General features: G+C 38.0%; 1 protein-coding gene across 2 annotated transcripts in view; it reads left to right on the top strand.

Moving 5' to 3' along the window:
• SPTBN1 (spectrin beta, non-erythrocytic 1) overlaps positions 1 to 23462 on the top strand; it is a 192886-nt gene extending 169424 nt beyond the window's left edge. For both annotated transcript variants that reach the window (XM_058164940.1, XM_058164941.1), the window contains 10 exons: positions 494 to 738; positions 2338 to 2476; positions 4571 to 4655; positions 6032 to 6228; positions 8292 to 8392; positions 9637 to 9700; positions 17286 to 17524; positions 19911 to 20084; positions 20753 to 20795; positions 22115 to 23462. In XM_058164940.1, coding sequence (XP_058020923.1) covers positions 494 to 738; positions 2338 to 2476; positions 4571 to 4655; positions 6032 to 6228; positions 8292 to 8392; positions 9637 to 9700; positions 17286 to 17524; positions 19911 to 20084; positions 20753 to 20795; positions 22115 to 22318 — 1491 coding nt within the window. In that variant the 3' untranslated portion in view covers positions 22319 to 23462. The remainder of the gene's footprint in view (positions 1 to 493; positions 739 to 2337; positions 2477 to 4570; positions 4656 to 6031; positions 6229 to 8291; positions 8393 to 9636; positions 9701 to 17285; positions 17525 to 19910; positions 20085 to 20752; positions 20796 to 22114) is intronic.
• The last annotated feature ends 746 nt before the right edge of the window (positions 23463 to 24208 follow it).

Here is a 24208-nt window from a genome sequence, read left to right as displayed (position 1 = left end):
AGAATGTATTTATTTGTACATAATTAAACAGTATAGTGGAAACATTCCTTTAAACCCCAAAGCACAATGTCAAGGAAATTGGATTACTGTACTGCTCAGAGGAACTCAACTCATATAATTTCATGAATTGTTGAATCTAGCACATTTACCTATTTTCGCTGAATGGGGACATAACAACTTTGCACTCAGGCATTAGAAATCATCAGTTCAGTGTACCATCCAAGTTTTAATTTATATATTGCCAATGTGGCTGGGTAATTTCAAAATATAAATGAAACTTGGTGTTTAGATTCAAGTCTTGTTTTTTTTAAATAAAAGGAGATTTAATTAATAGATTCTCCAGCTTCCCTGTGTCCTCAGTAGTTGCAGCATAAATAATGCCCCAGTTATGAATCTATTGCAGCAAAGCATGTTGATGAAAGAGGTATAAATAATCCTAAGTATTTGCCTACCTAATTGTTTTGGCTGATTTGTTTCCATTTTTTCACATCAGGTGAGACAACTCCAAGAGGATGCTGCCCGCCTTCAGTCTGCCTATGCCGGGGACAAAGCTGATGATATCCAGAAGCGGGAAAATGAGGTTTTGGAGGCATGGAAAACCTTGCTAGATGCCTGCGAAGGACGCAGGGTCAGGCTAGTGGATACTGGTGACAAATTCCGTTTCTTCAGTATGGTCCGTGACCTTATGCTTTGGATGGAAGATGTAATTCGTCAAATTGAAGCCCAAGAAAAGCCAAGGTAAGCAGGACTAACATGCAGAGGCCATAGGTGTTTCATAGCAATATAGATGACATCTATCTTGCATTCTGAAATCGTTAGTAGTCAGGTGTAATTAGGTAAATTCAAATCCAAATTTAATGAACATAATGGAGCACTTATTGATCTAGGGCAGTGATGGTGAACCTTTTCTGCACAGAGTGGCCAAACTGGAATGCGCAAGACAGAGTGACGGAAACCAGAAGACCAGCTGGCTGGTGCGCATGCGCGCACAGAAGAGCAGCTGGCAAAGGTGCATGTGCCTACAGAGAGGACTCTGCATGTCACCTCTGGCACGCGTGCCATAGGTTCGCCATCATGGATCTAGGGGTTCTGTTTTAAGGTTGCAGGTGTGCACATGTCGGCATAGTTCTAAAGAACTGAAGTATTTACCACAGTTTAGGGAGTCAGAATTGTAATTCAAATCCCTACAGAGCACGCTTGGGTAAAAAGTGCCAATTACAGCCTAAGAAGCAAGAGTCACAAAATGTGAAATTAGGTAGTAAACCAATCAAAGAGTCATAGAATGATGAACAAGAAGCAGGAACAAGAATCACAAATGAAGATTAAAGGCAAAATCTATCTAAATCTGTTCATAGACAAGTAACTACAAATACTTATGCCTCACCCTTTGACTAGCAACGAGCCTCATTGAGGAGTGTTGTTCTGCTCCCCGCTAGACCTGGGGCTTAGGGGTCATGCTTTGTCATTAATTACTCCAGCTGTAGCTGCTCAGCCTCAAATTAATTCTGGCTTAATGATTCGTGAGGCTGGCAGTCCTGAAATTGGCAATCCACAGGCTCAACTGAAGCAACATTGTAGAAGTCAAGATCAGAGTCAGATAGCGAAACATGGCTCATAGCACTAGGTTTCTATTTGTAAAGTGACAATTAAGACAAAAAATATACCTCCTCAGGATGAAATTGGTCTCTCTGATAACAGTGAGCCATAAAATCAAAGATTGTACAGTTTTTTCACACAGACAAACAAGTGCTTTCACAGCTATAAGAGGCCAACAAGATTTCTTGGTTCACAATTTTGCCTGTTGCTTCAATAATAATTGCTCTTTTTCTATTTGACTTGGACAAACTAGAATAGATTTGGTTCTTTCATAGTTTTTCTAATTTAACTGCAGGATAAAGAATCAGAGTTAGGACTGCAGGTAATCCTCACTCAGCGATAGCAGTTGGGACTGGAATTTCTCATCGCTAAGCAATGCAATCATAGAGCACAATGTCAATGATTGCGTTGCTTAGCACCAGCAATTCCGACAGTCCCTGTTGACATCATTAGGATTGTTGTGCCAGTTCTGGATGAATATTGAATAAAGTAGAGGGAGGGTGCGAAATTGTGCAACAGTGAGTTCCACATTTAAGATGAGCTAGTTAACTTTTAACATATATGGCTGTTAAAGCAAAATAGGATTAAATAGAGCCAAGCACGCATAATTCAGAAAATGGATTGCTGTTATCTGAAAGAAAGAATGAGGTCTCCTATATGGATTAGCTCCTGTACAGACTTTTTATAGGTTTTTAAACAAATTTGGTATTTGGATTTAAAATTACCAATATTTTATTTTAGGGATGTTTCTTCTGTAGAACTGCTGATGAATAACCACCAAGGGATCAAAGCAGAAATAGATGCCCGAAATGATAGCTTTACAACCTGCATTGAGCTTGGTAAATCATTGCTGGCAAGAAAACACTATGCTTCAGAAGAGGTACTGTCTTCTTTCTGACTACGGAGAGACAACTTTGCAAAGAATACATAAAAACTGCTACGTCAAACCCAAGAACTACCTTTGCTCATTGAAACTCTAATTATTTATATCATTCACCTTCACCTTTGACATTACGTAGGCTTGTACTGAATTTGTCCCTCAATTCATCTAACCATGAATTTATATCTCATATTCCCAGAATTTATCAAATTCGTTTACAAAGAATTAACATTTAAAATAATAACTAAATTATGGGAAAAAGCTTTGAGGTTTTCATCCCAACCATCAATAAAAATATTTTCAGATAATAATGGAAACTCAACAGTAAAAACTATCTAAAATAACAAACCCAGTAATAACATAACAATCTAGCAACAGCAGCAGCACAAGGTGCTTCAAACCAGATTTTACCAAAGTAAAATAATGTTTAGTTGCTAAGACATTATCATCCGTCCTTCCGTCCTTCCATATCTTATCATCTATCTATCTATCTAGGAATAGGTGAATTTTTAAACTTGCAGAATTTTTAAATTACCAGTAGCCCTTACTTAACAACAACAACTGGGATTGACAAGTCCATCACTAAGCAATGCAGTCATTAAGTGAGACATCTCACGAGTGTGTTGCGATCTTTTCTTTATTGTTTCTTGATTGACTCTGATTATCAGAAGCTGGCTGTGAAGAATGCAAATGGTGCTCTTGTGACTTGGGATGCTGCAACTGTCAAACGCCTGCTGGTTGCAAAGTTCCAAATCTCAGTCACAGACTGCAGAGATGCTACAATCGTTGTAAACGGGAGAACCATTTATAAAGTTACTTTTTCAGCACTGTTGTAACTTTAACTGGGTATTCTTTAAGCAAGGATTACCTGTAGTTTGAATTGTGCTCACACTTAATTAGGAACTAGTGCTGAAGTACAAGTAAAATACAGTATGTCCCTATACCTTTAGAATACAGGTAGTCCTCAGCCTGTTATAGTGACCATTTGAAACTATGACCGTGCCAAATGAATGAGAGTTATGAGAGGTCCTCAGAGTTCTGCCCATCCCACCATCCTCTGCAATCATATGATCATGATCTGAGTGTTTGGGAGTTGGGTCACACCTACAACCAGTTGCAGTGCCCTGTGATCATATGATTGCCATTCAACCTTTCCTCCCAGTTTTCCCACAAAACCAAGTCCTCCCCCACCTGTGCACCGAGTTTGTGCTGCACCAGCCACTGGTGCATGCTCCCCAACCCATGTCACACCTCTCATGTACCCTCCGTGACTTGTGCCACTCTTCTAGTGCACACCCTTGCATCCTGGCACACTTTCCCCATGCCAAATCTCTCCTTGACCCTCCCACCTCTGTACACTTCCCTCTGACTATGTGGCTGTGTGTCAACCCTTCTTAACTCATTCCATACTCTCATGTACCTGCTCACACTCTGCAACTTCATATACTGTCCATGACCTTCCCTCACTTCCTTGCACAATCTCCTTGACCCTCCCATCCCATGCACCCCTTTGCTTCCTCCCCCACCTAGCAACAGCCACATACCTGCCTGCCAGTCTAGGACTTGCAATTTTCTGCTAGCTTCCCCACTGAATTTGGTTGTTGGAAGCCAGCAAAAAATTGTCTCACCTTACGGCTATGGGATTCAGTTAACAGCAATAGTTAATATGGTCACAATTTATGACTGCACTGCTTAGCAACAAACATTTCAATCCCTGTTGCTGTTATAAAATGTAACAGAATTGAAATATAATCCAATCCACAGAGTTAACCTGGTGAAATAAAACATTTTAAGCTTTATTGCTAGAAGGTTGTTAAGTGAAGTTCCACATGGAAGGATATTTCCAAAATGTACAAATGTATGTCGAAGACCATTTTCCCACTTGCTACTGTTAAAAGAAAGGCTGATTCATTATTTTATTTATTCATTTATTAAATGTATTGGTCATTATTCTTGGCTCTGGGTTCTAAATATTATCACAAGAGTGCTGTGGCAGTAATGCTGGCTAATTTATTATGGTGGTTAGGAACTGTGTTATAAGTAGTTACAAAGCCTGTACGTGATACTGATTTCCATTTTAAACATTTCTTTTAGATAAAAGAGAAGTTACTGCAATTGACAGAAAAAAGAAAAGAAATGATTGACAAGTGGGAAGACAGATGGGAATGGCTGAGATTGAGTAAGAATCCCATATCTGCCTTTTTATAATGGCATGATCTCTCTCTTTTTTTAAAGAATTGTAGTTTCCTTGAAATGTATTTCAGATTGCACGGTTACAAGTGTTTGTTCCAATCCCTCCTTCCTTCCTTCCTCCCTCCTTCCCTCCCTCCCTGCCGTAAAAATATTTATTAATGTTGGAAAGCTGATGATTAAAAAAGTATTGTAGCAGATGTTCCTGTTAGCCAGAGCCTACTTCAGCAGATTGAAGGATAAACAGTAGAAAAACATTCATAGTATATGTAAGTAAATACATATATTAAAACAAGACTAAAAAGCATTAATATAGGACAAAGGAAAGATTGTCCAAATATTTTCATGTTTGCTTTAATTTTTGTGGCAGTCAGACCAAAGGTCCTGAAAGAGAAAAGAGATATGCTCATGTCATATCACAGCAAGAGTTTTAAATCAGTGGTCACTGGTGGTCCACAAGAAAATTTTGGTGGTCCACAGAAAAAATATTTTCATTTTTTATATTGCACTAAATCGGGTCCTCAAACTACAGCCCCTGGGACAGATATGTGCAATGAACATTTGTGTTGCTGCAGAGAGTCTCCCCCTTTGGGGTCTTTTTTGTGCAGGTCAGGGGAGGGGGGAGAAATTCTGATGGGGTCTGCTTCAGCCTCCTGGTGCAGGGCTTTGGGCAAGGGCTGGAGGGAAGCGGCGCTAGTGGCAAAGAGAAGAGGACCTTGTTCCAGTGGGACTGCATCCTGGCCTGGAACTGGCTGACCATCTTAGCCCGCTGAACTTCCAGGCACTGGTACCTGGCCTTGCACTCCTAAAAGTCTTCCCTCAGCTTGAAAAGCCTATGCCCCTAGTCCTGAGTGAGGTGCTTCTGCCGAGTCTCCTTCTCAGTCACATCCAATTTGAACTGAGCCAGCTGTTTTGCCAACCCTTTCTCATGGTGGATGCTTAGGTCCAACAACTGCTTCCTGTTGGGGCCTTAAGGAGCCCAGGTGGGCAGGCGAGGAGTGGCTGGGAGGGGAGGGGTGAGTAGAGGCTGGCGAAGCACCCCTTGATGTGAGTGACATAAGTTGGCTCCACCCACCCAGTCACATGATCACCTAGTCACCCACCCCCCCAGTTGGTCATTAGGCAGATCATAATAGTGGTCCGCGGGATTTAAAATTATGAATTTAATGGTCCCTGAGGTCAAAAAGGTTGGTGACCCCTGTTTTAAATAATCTACCCTTGGGATTGACCGTGTTGTCCAAGAACGCTGGGGGTTATAATTCAGCAGTATGTGGAAGATAACAGGTTTCCCCTTCCCTATACAATAGTATAAATTATAAAACAAGTGCTAGCTCTGAAGATGATATGTTTCTGACTTTAACTTAGTTCTGGAAGTACACCAGTTTTCAAGGGATGCCAGTGTTGCCGAGGCCTGGTTGTTGGGACAGGAACCGTATTTATCAAGTCGTGAAATAGGGCAAAGCGTGGATGAAGTGGAGAAGCTCATCAAGAGGCACGAAGCCTTTGAAAAATCAGCCGCAACTTGGGATGAAAGATTTTCAGCACTTGAAAGACTTACTACGGTAGGTCACAAGACCCAAATCCCCAAAATGGCACCCATAGAATCCTAATCTTTATATAAACTCAAGTTAAAATGGCTGGAATCTTGCAAAATGGTAGTGTAATTATTGCAGTGTTATTGCAGGCAAGCTCATAATAGTTTTAAGGAAGAGCTCTGGAGCGAGCTGCCTCCAGGGCAGCTGCCTCCGGGGCTGCCACCTCTGGAACAAGCTGCCTCCGGGGCTTCGTCAACTCCCCGACCTCCAGACCTTCCGCTGCGAGCTGAAGATGCTGTTGTTTCGACGTGCAGCACTAGCTTGAACATAGTTTTAATTTAGGGTTTTAATCAGGGTTTTAAACGGGGTTTTAAACTGTATTTAAAATTTTTAGGCCATTATTGAATCAGTTTTTTATATAGTTTTTAATTTGTATTGTATGTATTGTGTTTTTTACTGGCTGTGAACCGCCCTGAGTCCTTCGGGAGAAAGTAAATATAATAAATAAAATAAATAAAATAAGAGATCCTGACATTTGGCAATTACTTAAGATTTCTGCCAGTACTATAGTTGAAGACTATAGGTAGTCCTCAACCTAAAACCACAATTGAGCCCAAAATGTCTGTCGTTAAGTGAGACAGTTGTTATGTGAACTTTGCCCCATTTTATGACTTTTCTTCCTACTGTTGTTAAGTGAATCACTGCAATTAAGTTAGTAGCACTGTTGTTAAGTGACTCTGGCTTCCCCATTGACTTTGCTTGTCAAAAGGTTACAAAAGGGGATCACATGACCCTGAGACACAGCAACTGTCATAAGTATGAGTCCGTTGCCATGCATCTGAATTTTGATCACATGACCATGGGGATGCTACAACGGTTGTAAGTGAAAAACAGTCAGAAGTCACTTATTTCAATGCTGCTGTAACTGAACGGTCACTAAATGAACTATTGTAAGTCAAGGTTACAAGTCACCTGTAAATTAAAATAAGCATTCCTTCTTGTGTGAAAATAAAAAATTAGTAATACCCTGTTTAAAATATTCTTGCTAATTACAGCTTTTTAAAAAGTTTATAAATATTAATTAAGATACTGAAATTGCATTGATTTTAAATTAGCACAACTGTGGGTAAATTTTTACTTTTTACAGTATATCTTTTATACTGCAATAAATAGCCTTCATCCTAATTCATCCTAGGGTATATAAGAGTTATGAAAAGACTGAGACACATTATTAATACAATACTATAAACAGTGGAACTTCATCATTAATACAAATCAATTGCATATTTTTTTAAAAGATTAAGATTTAAACCAGCTTTGAAACTTTAAAATGTCTTGCTAAATCAATAAGCTTGAACCTGATGTTGGAATGATGGCACTGTCAAGACCAAATAGATTGCAAAGATTGGGTAAATAAGCTTGGGTGGCTCATAATCTTTGCCTCTTGTCACACTGCCAAAAAAGCAATGAGGTTTCTAATGTTGTTCTACCTCAGATTAAAACCTCAGCTGGAGGTATGAAAGCAATAGTAGTGGCTGTCCTTCCTATGCAGAGTGCTTCATCTTTCTTCCATCCCATTCAATTTCTTCCAGTGATCTTTTCCTGAGGAGAAAAGAGAAAAAAAAGGCTCTAGGGTACTTTAAATGTCAGGAAATACGGTCTAATGGTTTGTGGGAAGTGTAGTTTCCCCTACTTGAAGTATCTAGGGCAGGGATGTCAAATTCACGTCATGGCGGCGTCACATGATATATTGGGACTTTTTCTCCCCTTCACTAAACCTGGCGTGGCATGGTCAGCGCATGACGCATCCAGTCCATGGGCCAGGAGTTTGACAGCCCTGATCCAGGGGATTAAAGTTACAGAAATTGAATTATTCATTTGGAATACAACTGAATTTTTTCTATCTTGCAGCTGGGAATAGCCTACTACAGCCTAGCTATTACGTATAATATGGGAGATGAGGAGGCTCTCCCTCCACTACCTGGGCTTAATAGGATAAGAAGTTAAATTTGTCAGTGAAAGAACCCTAATATATTGCTTTCTTGAATCTTCTCTGTTCCTGCAATCTCATACCCTTCTCTCCCCTCCAGTTGGAATTGTTGGAAGTACGTAGACAGCAAGAGGAAGAGGAGCGGAAGAGACAGCCTCCTTCTCCAGAGCCAAGCCCCAGAACTGGGGAGGAGTCTCAATGGTGAGTATCTGGAAAAGGATATGATGTAACACAAAGGTGAACCTAAAACCTTATATAAAAGCTCAGTTAAGATTTTTTCTGATAGCCAGCTGTAAGTGAATATTTTTAATATATATTTATTAATTTATTAGAGCTATATGCAGTTTAATCACTAGGAAAATACTTTGATGCAGAGTTAAGCAATCTTCAGGTGACCAAGAGCCCTACTAATCAGGAGAGCTGAAGGCAACAAAGTTGATGGTTCAATATCATACATCTTAGTAGGGAATTCCCTGTGGGGTTATTTTCCACAGTGAAGACCTACTTTAGTATCTGCACTACAATTTTCATATACTTCTCATATCAGAATAAAAGTAAACTTATATTGGTTCTCAGTAATTATGTTCAATGAGTGCATTCTTTTTGAATGCTACAAAAAAGAATTAAAAGCCACGTGTGATATAGCAAGCACACCAGGGGTTGGGTTTCAAAACCCATCGCTACCGCTTTGCTCATGGGTGTACATGCGCAGAAACATCCGGGTGGGTGGGCGGAGCCTCCCGCCACTGCCGCTACCAATTCACCTGATCTGGGGCGAACTGGTAGCAACCCACCACTGAAGCACACTCTCTTTTGTGTTTCCATGGTGGCTTAATTTCAGTGTAGGCCATACAAACCCAAAAGAAGGGGGAAAAAATTTTAGGTGAATTTAAGTACAGATGTAGTTCATTCTCAGTCTTTTTTGAAGGTCATTGGAACAGTAAATAGCTATTCTTACCTTGCATTAGCATAGAAATAATATCGATCTATTGAAAGTTAAAACCTTTGGATGAATCTGTGTTTGGTGCTAGAAATTTATACTTGATAGGACTACTACAGAATGTGTATGAAAGATATTGAAACGGGAAGTTTGTATGTGATGCATTAGCCATTCAGGAAAAGACAATTCAGGTCTTCACAATGGTTGTTCTCGGGAAGGCAAGTTCTTCTCTGAAAATACTATATTCTGCTTTCTATATACTGCACAAATGAGTATATGAAAAAGGAAAGTAAAAAAGGGAATAAAATAAAATCTGTCTGGAAGATCAAGATGAAAGACAATTCAAAGTAAAAATTCACCTTCCAAAGATTTAATAAAGTGGTAATCAGAGTGTGTTACATTACATTTTGAGCTCTTGACAGATTTAAGCAGATATCTTGGTTAATTGAAACTAACTTGTCTTTTGTATTACCTTTCGCTCTTGCTTTCTTTATCTTTTCTATAGGGATGGCACAAAAGGAGACCAGGTTGCCCAGAATGGTTTGCCACCAGACCAGGAATCTCCCCGGGTTAGTTACCGTTCCCAAACCTACCAAAAGTACAAAAACTTTAATAGTAGATGGACAGCTAGCGACCAACCACAATCTGGACTCTGAGGTGCAAAGCAGTTTGCGAAAGACCATTGGTTGCTTTTTCTTCTGTTTCTCCTTGTTTTATTTACTTTCAAGTTCCTTTCATTGCCTCTCTCTCCCATATCTTCAAGCTACCAAGCTTTATTTAACCAATAGCCACCATATATACTGAATATATGCATACATATATATTCATTCATTCCTTGAATTTAATATTTTAGATGCTGTCAGATATTTGGTTGCATTGCTTCATTGTTTTTGTTTCATTATCTCTTATTGTGAGATTTTCACTTTGTTAATAGCCTTGAGAATTTTTGCAGTTCAAGCCACTTCTTTATGTGAGTAATTGAAATGTAATGAAATCTCATCAAAATGGAAGACAAGAAGTAGAATCTGACAGGTATGATGCTTCTAGCTATACTAACAGATTTGAGAGCCAAATGCTGGCAAAACAACAGCATTGTCCCCAAACAATATGAGTGTACATACTGCAGAGGAGACAAGAGGGGGAATTAAACAAGGTAGAAGCACCTGGTTATGGGTATACTATCTAAAGCAGGGGTTGCAAACTGGCACCACATGCAGGCCACGCCTTCCCCAACTCCGTGAAGGGGAAAAACATCACAAAACAGCACGTGACGAGCAACACGATGCCACGAGTTTGACACCCATGGTCTAGAGGTTAATATCAATTGACATTCCAAGCAAATGATATTATGAATCAACAATACATGCTAAATAACAGATTGCTCTGAATTTAACTAATTATCTAACAACTGAATTGATTCTGATTTCACATTACCTCTGCAAGGATTCCTTGAGATATGAATGCTTCAGTTCACCTTATATAGAAATGGAATTAAGCTTGGAGCTATAGAAATGTCAGACTTGATCCTAAATTCTGTTAGCATCTAGGTCCTTATTACAGTCAGTGAGATTACACAAAATATTTCTTTCTCATTACTTGAATATGGGCCTATATTCAAGAAAAAATGGGCATGCAGATTACAGTGTAACAGCCAGGGGCTACTTTCACATTTTATTTTCAGACCAAACATCCAGCTTAATGAACCATCATATGAATGACCTGCTGCATATAGAGACCAGGAAAGAAAGGTTTTATAACATCTAAACCTGAGATCATGCTTATATGCATCTGTAAGGCTAGGATTTGTGGTGTCCTTGATGTTCCCTGGGCTTGGTGCTTTTCTTGTACATGTTTTATACCAAACTAGATACCACCATCAGCTAGGACTTGTTGGCTAAACATCCCTGATTAAAAGCTGGTTTACAAATCTTGTTTGCATTCTCTGACCATCTCAGGATTGGATGTGATTAAACCTATCTTTGTTTATGGCTTAACTTTTATGCATTCTCAAAATGTAGGTGATCATGTTACACTAGTGTATATCAGAAGTGATTAAATCAAAAGTTTTGACTGAGATCAGTGACTACTACCAGGAAAACCAGAGCTGCTTATGCCTTATCACTCAGATCAAGTCTTACCGCAAGAGGTCTTTCAAGCTGAAATCATGAGCACACATCATGAAGGAATAAATCTCAGTGAAAGCAGGACCTTTATCTGAGAAAACAAGTATAGCGATTGGTCTTTTGAGATTGATGCTTTGTGCAACTATAAAAATTTAACATTTAAAATTATCCTTTTTTCAATGTTTAGCTGCATGTATCTTTATATTTCTGCACTCGGTTTTTATTTCTCCTTGTGCCACATAAGTTAGGCCAAGGGAAAGAACATGACATTTCTTTTCATATGTTCATATGAAATAGCAATCCTTGATGCCCAACTTGGGTTTTTAATTGAAGGAGGTCTTGGCTATATCCATGGTCATATTCTTATGGAAGGGAGAAGAGACAAGAATAAGATTGACACTTTAACTCTTAATCCATATTCCTCTACACAAAAAGTGTGACATATAAGAAGACTAATATGAAGAATAGAGGGAGGAAGTAGGATGTGTAGAGGATGAAATTTTATACTGTTGAATTTATGTGAGACCCCCATGGTGAAATTGGGGAAGAAAAAAATAATTTGGAGCTGGCTCCAGCATTAGAGAGAGTGAGGCAATGTTCTTAAACAGCAACCAAAAATTTTAGGTAACCTCTCCAAGTGTCCCTAAATTATTTTAAAAAGAAGCAATGAAATAATGTATGTGTACAGTATGACTATTATATTGCTGTATAATGCTACTTCAAAAACTTGGACTTAATGATAGTAGTCCCATCCATTTGTTTGTGAAACCTGCAGTAGAAGGTCCCACTGGAATCCAATTATTGCTTTAAATTAACATCAGAAAACTACATACACATGCTGAAAATGCAAAGTAATTCTATTTGTTTTATTCATCTATTTATTTTGTTTAAACTGTGTTTCATTTTCTTAGTGAACACAACTGATTTTACTGAAAGCCAGTCAAAAACATTTTGCTGCCTGTGATAGAGCAACTTCCTTCTCAATTCAAAGTATATAGTAGCCAAACCCAACCACGTTATTTTGGCATGTGAGGCTGAAAAAATTACTCTATTCTCCATCCACTGTATTGAAATAAAATAATAATATGAATGATTTTCAATTTGCTATATTTTGATGACTTCTAAATCTTCTCTTAGAGGTATTTGTTCCACTATCCTTAATGACAGGGCTGCAAACAGTTAACAAAATTAGCTAAAGATAGTTAATGCTTATTAAATAATGTGCAAATTATGTATTAAAATATTTCATTTTGTAAACCAGATTATGGCATAGTAGACAAACGGTTTCTATAGATAGATGATAGTTGGAAAATTAAGAAAGATTGTCATAATGTATTCCCTTTCAGTCGCCTTTATTTCAGGAAGCATTTAATTTGTAAACTTTACAACTATAGAGTAGTTTCCAACAATTATCTTTAAAAAACTACAGTTAGTAAATCTGCTTTTCTTTTGTCATATGGTAGGATTAAAATAATATCTGGCAGAATTTGTGAAAAGCAAGAAAGCTTGGATGTATACTTTAATACACTTTTGTTTTTATTATCATGCACATCTCTTCTTTTCTCTTATCAGGATATCGGCATAAAGTTTCTTAATTTTTTATGTAATTTGATGTTTTTTTTAATATTTTGGTCTTTTGTTATACTTACTGTTCGGTCTCTGCCCCTCAAAGTGCATTAAAGAATGCAGTAACTAGAAGTGCATTCTAGTCATAAGTGTCTAAGAGGCGTTTAGCTTCAAAATAATTGGCTATATATTCAACAGAAAATTAATACAAAGTATATCTGATTTTAATCTCGGCGAGAGATGCTGCAGTTCTCTCAATTAATCATGGGTTATAATTTGGTGTGTTTTTTTTTTAAAAAAAAACTACATTCAAAATTATGTTGATTGTAAGAATGTATGGGTTATCTTTCATTACCACAAATCTCTTCATTATTCATCATCTAATGAGACAGGCTCAGGAAGAAAAAGACAATGCAATATTTATTCATGCACTTTGAAAGCAAGGGAGGGATATCACTCTCCCCCTCCCACTGCATCTTATAGTCAGAATTTGCAAACCTGAAGAAGAAGCTGATCACTAAATTGACTTGCGATTAACCTTCTAGTGATGAAAATGTGTATTCATAACATGCCTATGTCCTATCTGTTTCATTGTTGTTAACCCTTAGCACCCATGGTATTGTCTTTGCATGCTCCGAGCATGTTTTAATTAAAAGTTTGTTTAGCTCCATTCTTTACCCTCCACCTTTTTGTTGTTATCCATAGTTTGCCTACATGTTTATTTGTTTGGGGAGGGGGGTATTCTGTTTATGGTTTAAAGCAGGGATCTTCAACCCTGGCGGACTTTAACTCCCAGAGTTCCCCAGCCAGCTTTGCTTTGCTGGCTGGGGAATTCTGGGAGTTGAAGTCTGCCAGGCTTAAAGTTGCGAAGGTTGGAGATCCCTGCTTTAAAGCATTTAATAAAAAAAAATTAGACCATAAAAATATTTGTCATCAAAAAGCAGTTAGAAAGCTTTTTCAATGCCTCAAGACTTCAAGGCATTCCTGCAGTAGCCTCATCTACCCCAAGATGATTTCTTCACTGCCTTGGGATATGACTGCCCAGACAATCAAGCTACTTTGCCAGCAACTATAGCTCAAGAGTAAGATCTATAGGGATGATCATTTAAATGGCAGAACTGTCACAAACTGGGGAGCAGCTGTTGATTTAACAGGCATGCAACAGCTCCCAGTTTTGCATACAGTTTCACTGCCTTTGATGTAGATACAGGGTTAAGAGGCTAACAGTACTATGATAAAAGAAGAAGCATTTTCTTTTCTTTCTTTTACAAACATTTTAACTTTTACCACTTTATGGGATCTAATTGGGATAGTTTCTATAATTTTCTCTGCTTTTATTGCCTGCTCTGATTTAATTGACACTTAATTTTATTCAAAATCTGTAAGCAAGTAAATTAAATAGTCTCATATTCTCAAGAGAGCATCTGTTCCATTCCTTAATGCTAGGAAAATTCATAGTAAGTTTTCCTAATTCTTCAAAAAAAAAAAAAGCCTCTTTCTCACATTCTGAGAAATACACATAAATAAATATGGGAGAATAACCATATATTAAAAAGCATTCATATTTATCCTTATTTTTGTTTAGTTCAATAGATGGATTATAGATTACATGTAAAAAGCTCTTTTAAGGGAAGATTTAATATTTTAGAGATAAAATTCAGTATTGGAGCCTGGCTGAGTTTCAGAATTGAGAGTTCTGTTTAAAACCAATAAGTTGCTCTATTTATGAATTTGGAAGCTTTTGGGAAAAGATCTTTGATAAAAGCTAGGTGTAAAGGGCTTCAAAACGGTTTACAATGCAATCCTGAACAAACATGTCATTCAGTAGTGTTTATCCCAACAGGGTGTAAATGTAATCTTGGGAAAATGACAACTTTATATTATTCTATACATCTATGCTCCAAACGAGGATCCATTGTTTCTAATGGAGCTTTATGAGATGTACAAATATGGAGAGAGAATTTACAGCTAAGATAGCACAGCTGAATCAGATGGGAGCCTAGTTGGCCTTTTCAAATTAGACCATTTGTGTTTGTATTTAACATAAAAGTTTCAAGGCTTTTGAAAAGAACACATGGGTTGCCAAGTTCTAAAACTAAAGTAATACAACCCAGTATAATTTGCAAACTGTATTGGAACCAGTATGTTTTCTGATTGAAAACAGTAGATGTTGGTATTGGGATGAAAAGAGATGCAATATTTAAATAAATAGAGGGTCCCCCAAATGGATCAAAAGTATAGAAATACAGGTAGTCCTTGACATACAACAGTTCATTTAGTGACTGTTGGAAGTTACAACAACACTAAAAAAAAGGTGATTTATGACCATATTTCACACTTATGACCATTCTAGCAACCCCATGATCGTGATTTACATTCAGATGCCAGACAACTAATCACATTTATGATGGCTGCAGTGTCCCAGAGACTTGTGATCTCCTTTTGCAACCTTCTGACAAGTAAAGTCAATGGGAAAACCAGATTTACTTAAAACCATGTTATTAATTTAACAGCTGCAGTGATTAACAAATGTGGCAAAAAAAAGTTGCAAAATGGATCAAAACTCACTTTAACAAATTTTTCACTTAACATACATTTTGGGCTCAATTAGGGTCGTAAGTTAAGTTTAAATACAGGGTTTTAAAAGCAACTAATTTGCTTAAGCCAGTAGTAGGGGGGATCAGATAGACTAAGACACCCTTATATAGAACATAATTTTACCGTACAGATAAAGGCTGAGAGGAAAGAATTGAAGCCATTCAATTCTTGTGTTAGGTGAATCTTTGTAACTAGAAAATAAACCATGATAGAATTTACAGGTTGATAACCACCTTTTACAAAAATCTAATCAAACAATTGTAGCTAAACTGGCAAATGTATAGCTTGCTGCCTAATGATTCCACTGCTTCTGTATTATCCCAGGCCTGGCTAAAGCAGCAAAATTGTTTGTAGTAATTATGCCCTTTATGATTCTTTGCTTGTTTCCAATATACAAATGACACAGAGTGTTCATAATCTACTACTAGAGCATTGAGCAGTGCTAGGCTTTAACTTGCTAATAATTATCCCCACATTGCAGTATTGTAATCCTTTTTGGGCTGCTACCAATGGCTTTTTTGTGGCACAGAACTGAAAATCCCTAAACCTCAATAAATGTTATTTATCCCAACTGGAACCAAACCACCACTGTGAAAGATTAAAGCTTTCAGGATTCCGGTATAAATGATTTAGGGGAATGAAATGGCTGATGAAGACCTCAAGAAGTGACCAGTCAGAGCTGGCCCCTCCTAGGCAACTCAATTGCAACACAACGGGCAACATGACCGACAAAGCGAGTGATGGCCACAGCCTTGGTTCTGTCTTTGTTTGGGGGTAAATAGAAGTGTGATGTTGAGTGATTGTAGTGTTTTTTTCTGGCTCCTTTAGCACCCAATCCACCCAATTCCAAAGTCCAGCGATTGTGACTTTGAAAAAAATTAACATTGTAACTTTTGACTGATTGCATTCCACCTTCCTTCCTTTAAGCTTGTCTATCTTTGAAAATCCAAGTTCCTTAGAATGGTGGACATAATGAAAATGCATGCTATCCTCTTCCCAATTTCTGCATGTTGCTTTCTGATTATGTTGGCAATTTGGGGATGGGGTAGGACAGCATTCTTTAAACTGATGGTCTCCAGATTTTCTAAACATGATTAGAAATAATAGTTGGGACCTATGGGAGTTGGAACCCCAATATATATAGCAGATACTGTCTTGGGGAAGACTGAAATAGTAGTAGAGAGCGGGTGGCTCATATGCAGAAACTAAGAGAGAGTTCAATGCCAAATCAAGGTATTTTTTTAATCAATGTTGCTGACTGTATTACTTCACTGGCTTAATATAAGAGTTACTGCACAGATTCAGCTACAGAACTTTTATTAATGCGTGAAAAACAGCTGATGCAAATCAGTTTGAGCTTCTGTTTCTTCTGCTCTCTCCCAACTTCAAAAAAGTGAGATTCTTACTGTTTCAAAGAAGTAAAAATATTAAACGAAGTGGCAACAATTCAGGGAATGACACATTTACCAGTTATCTCTCATTACCAGCTGGGGATGGCAAAGAATATTCTCTGTAGTCAGTAGTGAAGAAATCCTTGTTGGATTACAGTTTACATTTGCTGGATCAAACTAAAGGATCTGATCAGTAGTGCCAAGTGCAGTAAAACTCTCACGGATGGGTTCTCCCCCTCTCATTCTTCATTGCTTCACTTCTACCAATTGGGTACTAATCTATTGATACCTTCTAATTCCTTTGGCCTCTTGTTGCTCCAGCTGAATGTGAGAACAGTTTTATTGAGCAATCTAGGCTTTGGGACACCAAGTGTGCAAGTTTTGCAACTGAACATTTAAGGCTTTTTTTAAAAAAGAAACTGTTTTGTGATATCTTCTTATTGAGCAGCAGTTATAGTCTCACTCTTGTTTCTTAGATGGGAGAAGCAAGAGAAACCAATGAAATGGTCAATGGGGCAGCAGACCAGAGGACAAGTTCCAAAGAGACAAGTCCAGTTCCTTCACCAACAGCCGATCGCAAAGCCAAGACTAGCCTCCAGGCTCAAACCGCTGCCACTCTTCCAGCCAAAACGCAAGAAATACCTTCCGCCCAGATGGAGGGCTTCTTAAATCGTAAGCATGAATGGGAATCACACAGCAAGAAGGCCTCAAACAGGTATTGTATTGCAATTAACAGAAAAATTTTAAACATCTTGGATTTTATTTTGACCAAGCATCTCAAATCAGGCACTCTCCATATGGGAATATATATGTAGGTAGATTATTTGGCCCTGTAATTTTGTGTGGTGCAAGAGTTGGGCACAACACACAGCACACTCGCACATATGCACATACGACATAGATGCATTCACTCCTTTTCTGTAAGGCTTCCCTCTCTCGCCCAGGAATCCTGCTTCCACTTCTAATAGCAGGAAAGTATTTGTTGTCGTCCTCCCAGCAGCCTTCTTCAAGATCACTGTTTGTCAAACTGCCATGAGCTTCACGGAAACAACAGCATTTTCCTGACACAAAATTGATAACTGACTAGTTAAGCATGTGAAAGAATCAACAGGTGCAATTACTTCAAAAATGGCAGCATTGAGCACTTGCTTTTCATAGCTAAGGTGCCAGCTTCAATCCTTGACGTCAACATTTAAAAGTTGTAGCAAATCTGAACTAGACTATTGCGAGTCAAAATTGGTAATACAATGTAAAATCCAGCATAATTGACGCCCAGTTTTTGTTAGACTAAAGTCTATACCTTCGAATGACCCATTTGGGACTGCACTGTAAAAGGAGATGGCTACATAAAAAGATTAAACAGGGGAATGTAAAAAATGTAAAAATGTAATTAAAGGCAATTATTATTAGAGTTCATTTGGTTATTTAACTATTTTTAAGATATATGCGCAAGCTTTGTGATCCTCTTTTTCATATCTCAGGTAATATTTCTTCTAAAATAATAAGACTTTGGTGAGCAAAATTGTTAAATAGCATAACACAACACACACACACACACACACACACACACAATATGTGTCATGCAGACAAGGTATCAGAATGAGGCAAGAAAAGACAGGAACGTGATAATTTCTTTCGGAAAGCAGCAGAAATGGGGGTGGGGGGTGTCAAAGGAGCCACATTGACCTCCAAGTGGGGTCCTTATTTAGTGCCAACATGGCTTATGGTGGCATGTTGCAGGTTGATTTCTAACATTGCTGTGACTTCCTCAGAAAGCGGTTGAATGTTAATAAAAGAGGAAGACATGCAATTCTGGTTTATAATTTGTTTAGATCTCCTGATTAATTGCCGGACAGGAGGAAGAGAAGATACATTTTCCTGATGGCAATAAGTTTATCAATTTCAGATGTTTACCAAGCTTTTCACTTACCTGCTCAGGAATATAGTGATATCATTTATGATTCTGTGCCAACAATTCCCTCCTTTCAGGAGAAAAACCTTTGTTACATCATGTTTTCTTGGTTCTGATAACAAACAGAGCCTTCAATTGAAGTTTAGGTCAGAATAAAAAGTAGACTAACTTTAATAAAGATTGCTGGAATTAAAACAAAAGGCAATCAAAACAAAAATTTATAATCATTTTCAGTAACATCAGTTTTCTGCAAATTATGCAGAGCTTATTAAAATGATTGCTACTTATGTCCTTTTGCTTCCCCTGTCCTGATCACCAAATAGGCTGCATGTTGGCCTTAAATCACAGGTTATTCATTGATCATATATTGTATATAGCTGATTTCAGATCCCATAGACCTTATTAAAAGAATAGAAAGGTTCCCCCAATCTTGCAAGTAAACATCTACATTCTAAATATTAATTTGGTTTAAGAACTCTTTAAGTCATTATATTGGAGAAGCACCTTTTCATTGTCCAAGCAGCACTATCTGAGGCAAACCATAATGACATCAAAATAATGGCTTGTGCGTATTATGCAATTGCTGTTATTAGTTATTTGCAGCCCTTCATTATTGTGCGATGTCATTCATGTAGCATAATTTCACACACTCTTGTGCAGATGTTCATATGCCCCCAAAAAACAATCCTATATGCTGCCACTCTTTCTGTTTGCCATTACACTAATGAAGGCATTTTTTATTCATTAAAATTGGTAGACAACCAGCTGATGTACTGTCTTATGATAAGTGGGTTTTAACTCTTGATATGCTTTCTCTTTTAATCACTTATAGCATTTGAACTGAAAATCTGAAAGGTTCAATAGGACAGTTTTTTTAACTGTACTGTTACATTTACTTGGGTGACCAAACCCCAAGATTCGGTGTTTCAAATAAAACATGTTTTAAAGTTTTAAATTCTGAGATGCATGACAATTGCATTCCAAAAGCATGCCTGCCAAAATATTGGAAAACTGTAGAATTACTATTTGTCCCAATTATGTTGCCCATAGTTTCTAGACACGAAACCACCTTTTTCTCTGCTAAACACCTATAACTCAATGCCTTTAATTATAGAAAGACAGAGGAAAGTTGGGCTTGCTCGTGACAATGACTTTAATGCTTGTTTTGCTGTTTTTTTTGTGTCTCAAGATCATGGCATAATGTTTACTGTGTTATTAACAACCAAGAAATGGGTTTCTACAAAGATGCAAAGGCAGCTTCCTCAGGCATTCCATACCACAGTGAGGTCCCTGTTAGCCTGAAAGAAGCAGTATGTGAAGTGGCAGTAGAGTACAAGAAGAAGAAGCATGTATTCAAGTTAAGGTAAAAATCTTTATTTTTATGGCAAAAGATTAGGCGGAGCAGTAACTTCCAGCATACATTCATACATTCAGTCTAACAATCTTTTATCTTCCAAAGTTTAATGCACTTTGGTTAAACTGAACGTTATGATATTCATTGTTCCAAAACAGGATCTCATAATTTGTCCGTAGAGCTACCTTCCCTCCCACATTATTTGACCTAATGAAGAGATGAAAGTTTGAACACCCTTTGTGATACTAGGTCTGTCCTAAGTAAAGATATTACCTAATTATGCATTTTGGATTTCTCCCATCTTTCCACCATTAACATAGCTAATATTTCATGAAGCTACTCAGAGGAAACTGAAATTATATCATCTGAAGATGAATTGAACATTTTGTGAATCCTGGTTGACGTCATTTGACACTACATATTTTTAGAGTTGCTTTCCTCAAGTAAATTCTACTTATCCAGTGTGTATATCTCAGATCGGGATGCTAGAGATTCCTCCATCATACAATAGCAAGAATATATTGTATATGTTGTGTAGACTGTGAATATTGCAGATGGTACATATCAATAAGCTAGACTGTATTGATAACAAGAACAAGGTCTACATCTCATATAACTTTTGCTTTGGTAACAGAAACATTTGCTCAATTCAAATGTGAATTTATTCTGAATTACAGGTTAACTGATGGCAATGAGTACCTTTTCCAAGCCAAAGATGAAGTAAGTATTTTCCTTTCATTCATTCTTTTTGTTCTGAAATAAAGGTGTAGCTAATATTTTGTTTCTCTATGCCGGTATTCTCAAACTGTTGGTTCATTTCTCCTGAGCGTTGTGACCAGGAAGACACAAAGTTTGTCATGGGAAAGCCCAGAGAAATCCAGATTTAGTGAGAATTTAGTCCTGCTCTGCCCAGACAAACCAGTTTCAAGCAGTCTGGGGTCATTGGCAAGCCTCTCAGTTTATGCAGGCATTTTAAAATTTGCAATCCTACATGCAAAGCCAAATTATTGCCTGAAATAAGTCCTACTCTGCCTGGACAAATCTGGGAACCTTAGCTGAGGAAGATGGACAGTGCTCATCAAGTTAGAGCCCGGGCTTTTTACAGAACTGAGCAGCCATGAATTGCTCTTGTCCAGGAAGGTAAGCAAGTTATACATCAGATCATCCCAATGCTGTCCCTACATGCAAAAGCTATCCTGTGTTAAGTTAAAGGAAGTACAAGCCTCTAGGGATGACTGCTCTGCCATCTTGAGCAGTGCCTCTGGGCTTTTAGTTCATCCCAGTTGTAGATATAAGCTATCTGCTTGACATGACATGTTCAGAAGCTAGAAAAAGGAGCATGTGTGAAAAACTGTACCACATGGCTGCAGAAGGCAAAGCCCATGATCAAGTTAATTGCAGATTCTCTATTGAACAAGCTCCCAGCTGTGCTAGTAGCTTTGAAATTATGAGAGGCTTTGTACTCAAGCTGGAGACTACCTCAGAGTGGTGTTAACTTCAGTTCCTTCTCCACCAACAATGGAGGCATATACAGTAAATCCAGTGTGGGAATTCAGAGAATAAACTATAGCCAGTTAGATGTAGCATCTGAGAGGGGAAGTCAGCTGTCTGCCAGGCTCCCTTTGACTTGGCAGAGGAGAACTCCAAACCAAGCTGTCTTGGCTGCAGCTCAGATCCTGAGATGGGGAATTCTTTCTGAGCCTGAGCTTTGCTCAGCAGAATTAGTTTTTCAGTTTGCCTTGCCAGCAGCCCAGAGGGAAGCCATTAGGCTGGCCTGGGAACAAAAGGTAGTGGAGAAAGGAAGCAGTGATTCAGGATGCAAAAGAGGAAAACTATTTAGGAGAAGGTGGATGCATCATAGTAACATCAGTGATGCAATTCTGCAATAGAGCTACCAGGAAAGATGTGTTTGCTATTTCTGGTTGTACCAAAAACAAAGGCCAGGGATCTTATGGGGGCTGGGAAGCAGTTAAGGCCAGCGCTCTGCAAGCTGAGTTAAGATTCCTAGAAAACCTGTTAACCTTAACATTTATTTTAAGGAGGAAATGAACACATGGATCCAGGCCATCACATCTGCCATCTCGTCAGACAAAATTGAGTTGTCCACAAGCACACAGAGCACCCCAGCTTCAAACCGTGCCCAGACCTTGCCAGCCAGCGTGACAGTAACCAGTGAGTCTAGTCCTGGCAAACGGGAGAAAGACAAAGAGAAGAGATTCAGCCTTTTTGGAAAAAAGAAGTGAACTCCTTGCTTATTTGTCCACGCTGCACTTCTCTGATCGTTCCAGTGGAATTCCAGCATGCAAGCTCAGAACCAATACATTACTCTCCGTGCCTAATGTTCCTCAATATGATTTAATTTTTTTTTATTTATACAGCATTTTTTAAAAAAAACATACTCAAAAAATTCTAAAGTTATAAATACCTGAGGCGCATTGGGCAACTGTTGAGTAAAAGAGAACCACATTTCCCCCCCCCCCTTTTTTTTTAAAAGGTGAAGTTAATATAGATTAGGCTTTAGTATTGAAACTGTTCCTCAATTTTTTGAGGCTGTCTTCAGAAAAAATAACACCCCTACTTTGTGTTATTGGTATGCAAGGCAGCAGAGCTAATAAAGTTCACTTGCCCCTTGGAGACAATTTGCCGATTTTAGTTTTCACTTCCATCTGAGACGGTTGTGCTGAGTCTTCACTCCTTGATTCTTCCCACTGCGAATCTAATGGTAGTGTATTCTCTTTACCCTAATAGAGTGCAGCTTGGCATTAACTTACCAGACAATACCATTTGTATACAGGCATCTGGCTATTATTAACACGATTGTGACGCTTCCTTGCCCCCCCACCTCCCCACCCGCATCTGGCAATGACAGTTAAGAATGTTGAACCAGAAGGACTTCGCATACTGATAATGGTTTTAAATAATCTGTAATTTTTATTTTTTATTTTTTTTTGCTGAAATACATTATATTGTACGTTTCAGATAATTCTAGTAAAAGTATAATAAGACTAGATGTATAATTAAAAAAAACCCTTTTAAAATCATTGACTAAGTGTAAAAGTGGAATTAAAGCATTTACTGGGAAAAGTAATGTTATTCCAATGGTTAACTTGCTTGTCAGCTGCTGCACTGTGTTATAATTTTGCTCCATTACCTTTGCTCTTTGATACATAGTGTGCATTTCTCTGTCACCTGTAACTATTGTAATGAACAATTTTCATCTTACTGCACAATCGGAAAAAAATACATTTAATAGGAATGAATTCTCAATGACTGGGCCTGTAGACAGGATAGTACTGGAACTGGCTTTCGGTTATATGGAACTGTACCTCTAGACTTTTACCCTATCTGTTAAATATATGCTATGTCATTAAATGCTTTTAAAACTAACAGATATATGCAGGTTTTTTTTCTTGTTCTTTGAAAAATAAATTGTACTATCAATAATACCATCTTCAGAATGAAGAAGTAACTTTTTGATATCTGCTTGCACTAGTCCTTTTGCAAGGGTCCTGAGCTGCTGTTGACTCACTCTGACTTGTGAATCACTTGCTCACTTTCCTGAATGCCTGGTATCTTTTTTACTTATTTTATATTTTATTTTATTTTTTTATTATTTTATATTTAGGCTTTCCAACAGCTTAAGTTGCCAAAATCTCAAAAAGTTGCACAGATAGTACTATCATTGAGGTTCCTAGTTTCCCCTCCCGACGGGAAAGTCTAATGTTGAAGTCAGCTACAAGGCAAGGATCCCTAACTGCTAAACTAAAACACAACAACAGTAAATAAACATTGATTGTTTTATTGAAGAGCAGTAAAAACAATAGCAGATTGATAGCATCAGCAAAAGGCTTCCATACATGTCCTTGAAAACTGCACAAAAATTCCTCTAATCATAACTGAATTGCTAACCAACACATCCCCTTCCCATGATGTGTGTAACTGTATATTATGTCTGATTCAAAGCCTTTGGACACAGCTGCTGCTGGCATGCTACAAAGTCCCCCTGTGTTTTACAGGTGACAACTGAAAGGATCTTCCTGCTTGCTGTAACTATTGGAGGCTTTACTATGCAAGTACAGTAACATTTGAAAGTACCTTTCACCTCCAAAGCATCTTTCTACTGCATGTGTTGG

The sequence above is a fragment of the Ahaetulla prasina genome, chromosome 1 (assembly GCF_028640845.1).
Source record: "Ahaetulla prasina isolate Xishuangbanna chromosome 1, ASM2864084v1, whole genome shotgun sequence".
Taxonomy (NCBI): Eukaryota; Metazoa; Chordata; class Lepidosauria; order Squamata; family Colubridae; genus Ahaetulla; species Ahaetulla prasina.
This window is presented reverse-complemented; position numbering and strand designations above follow the sequence as displayed.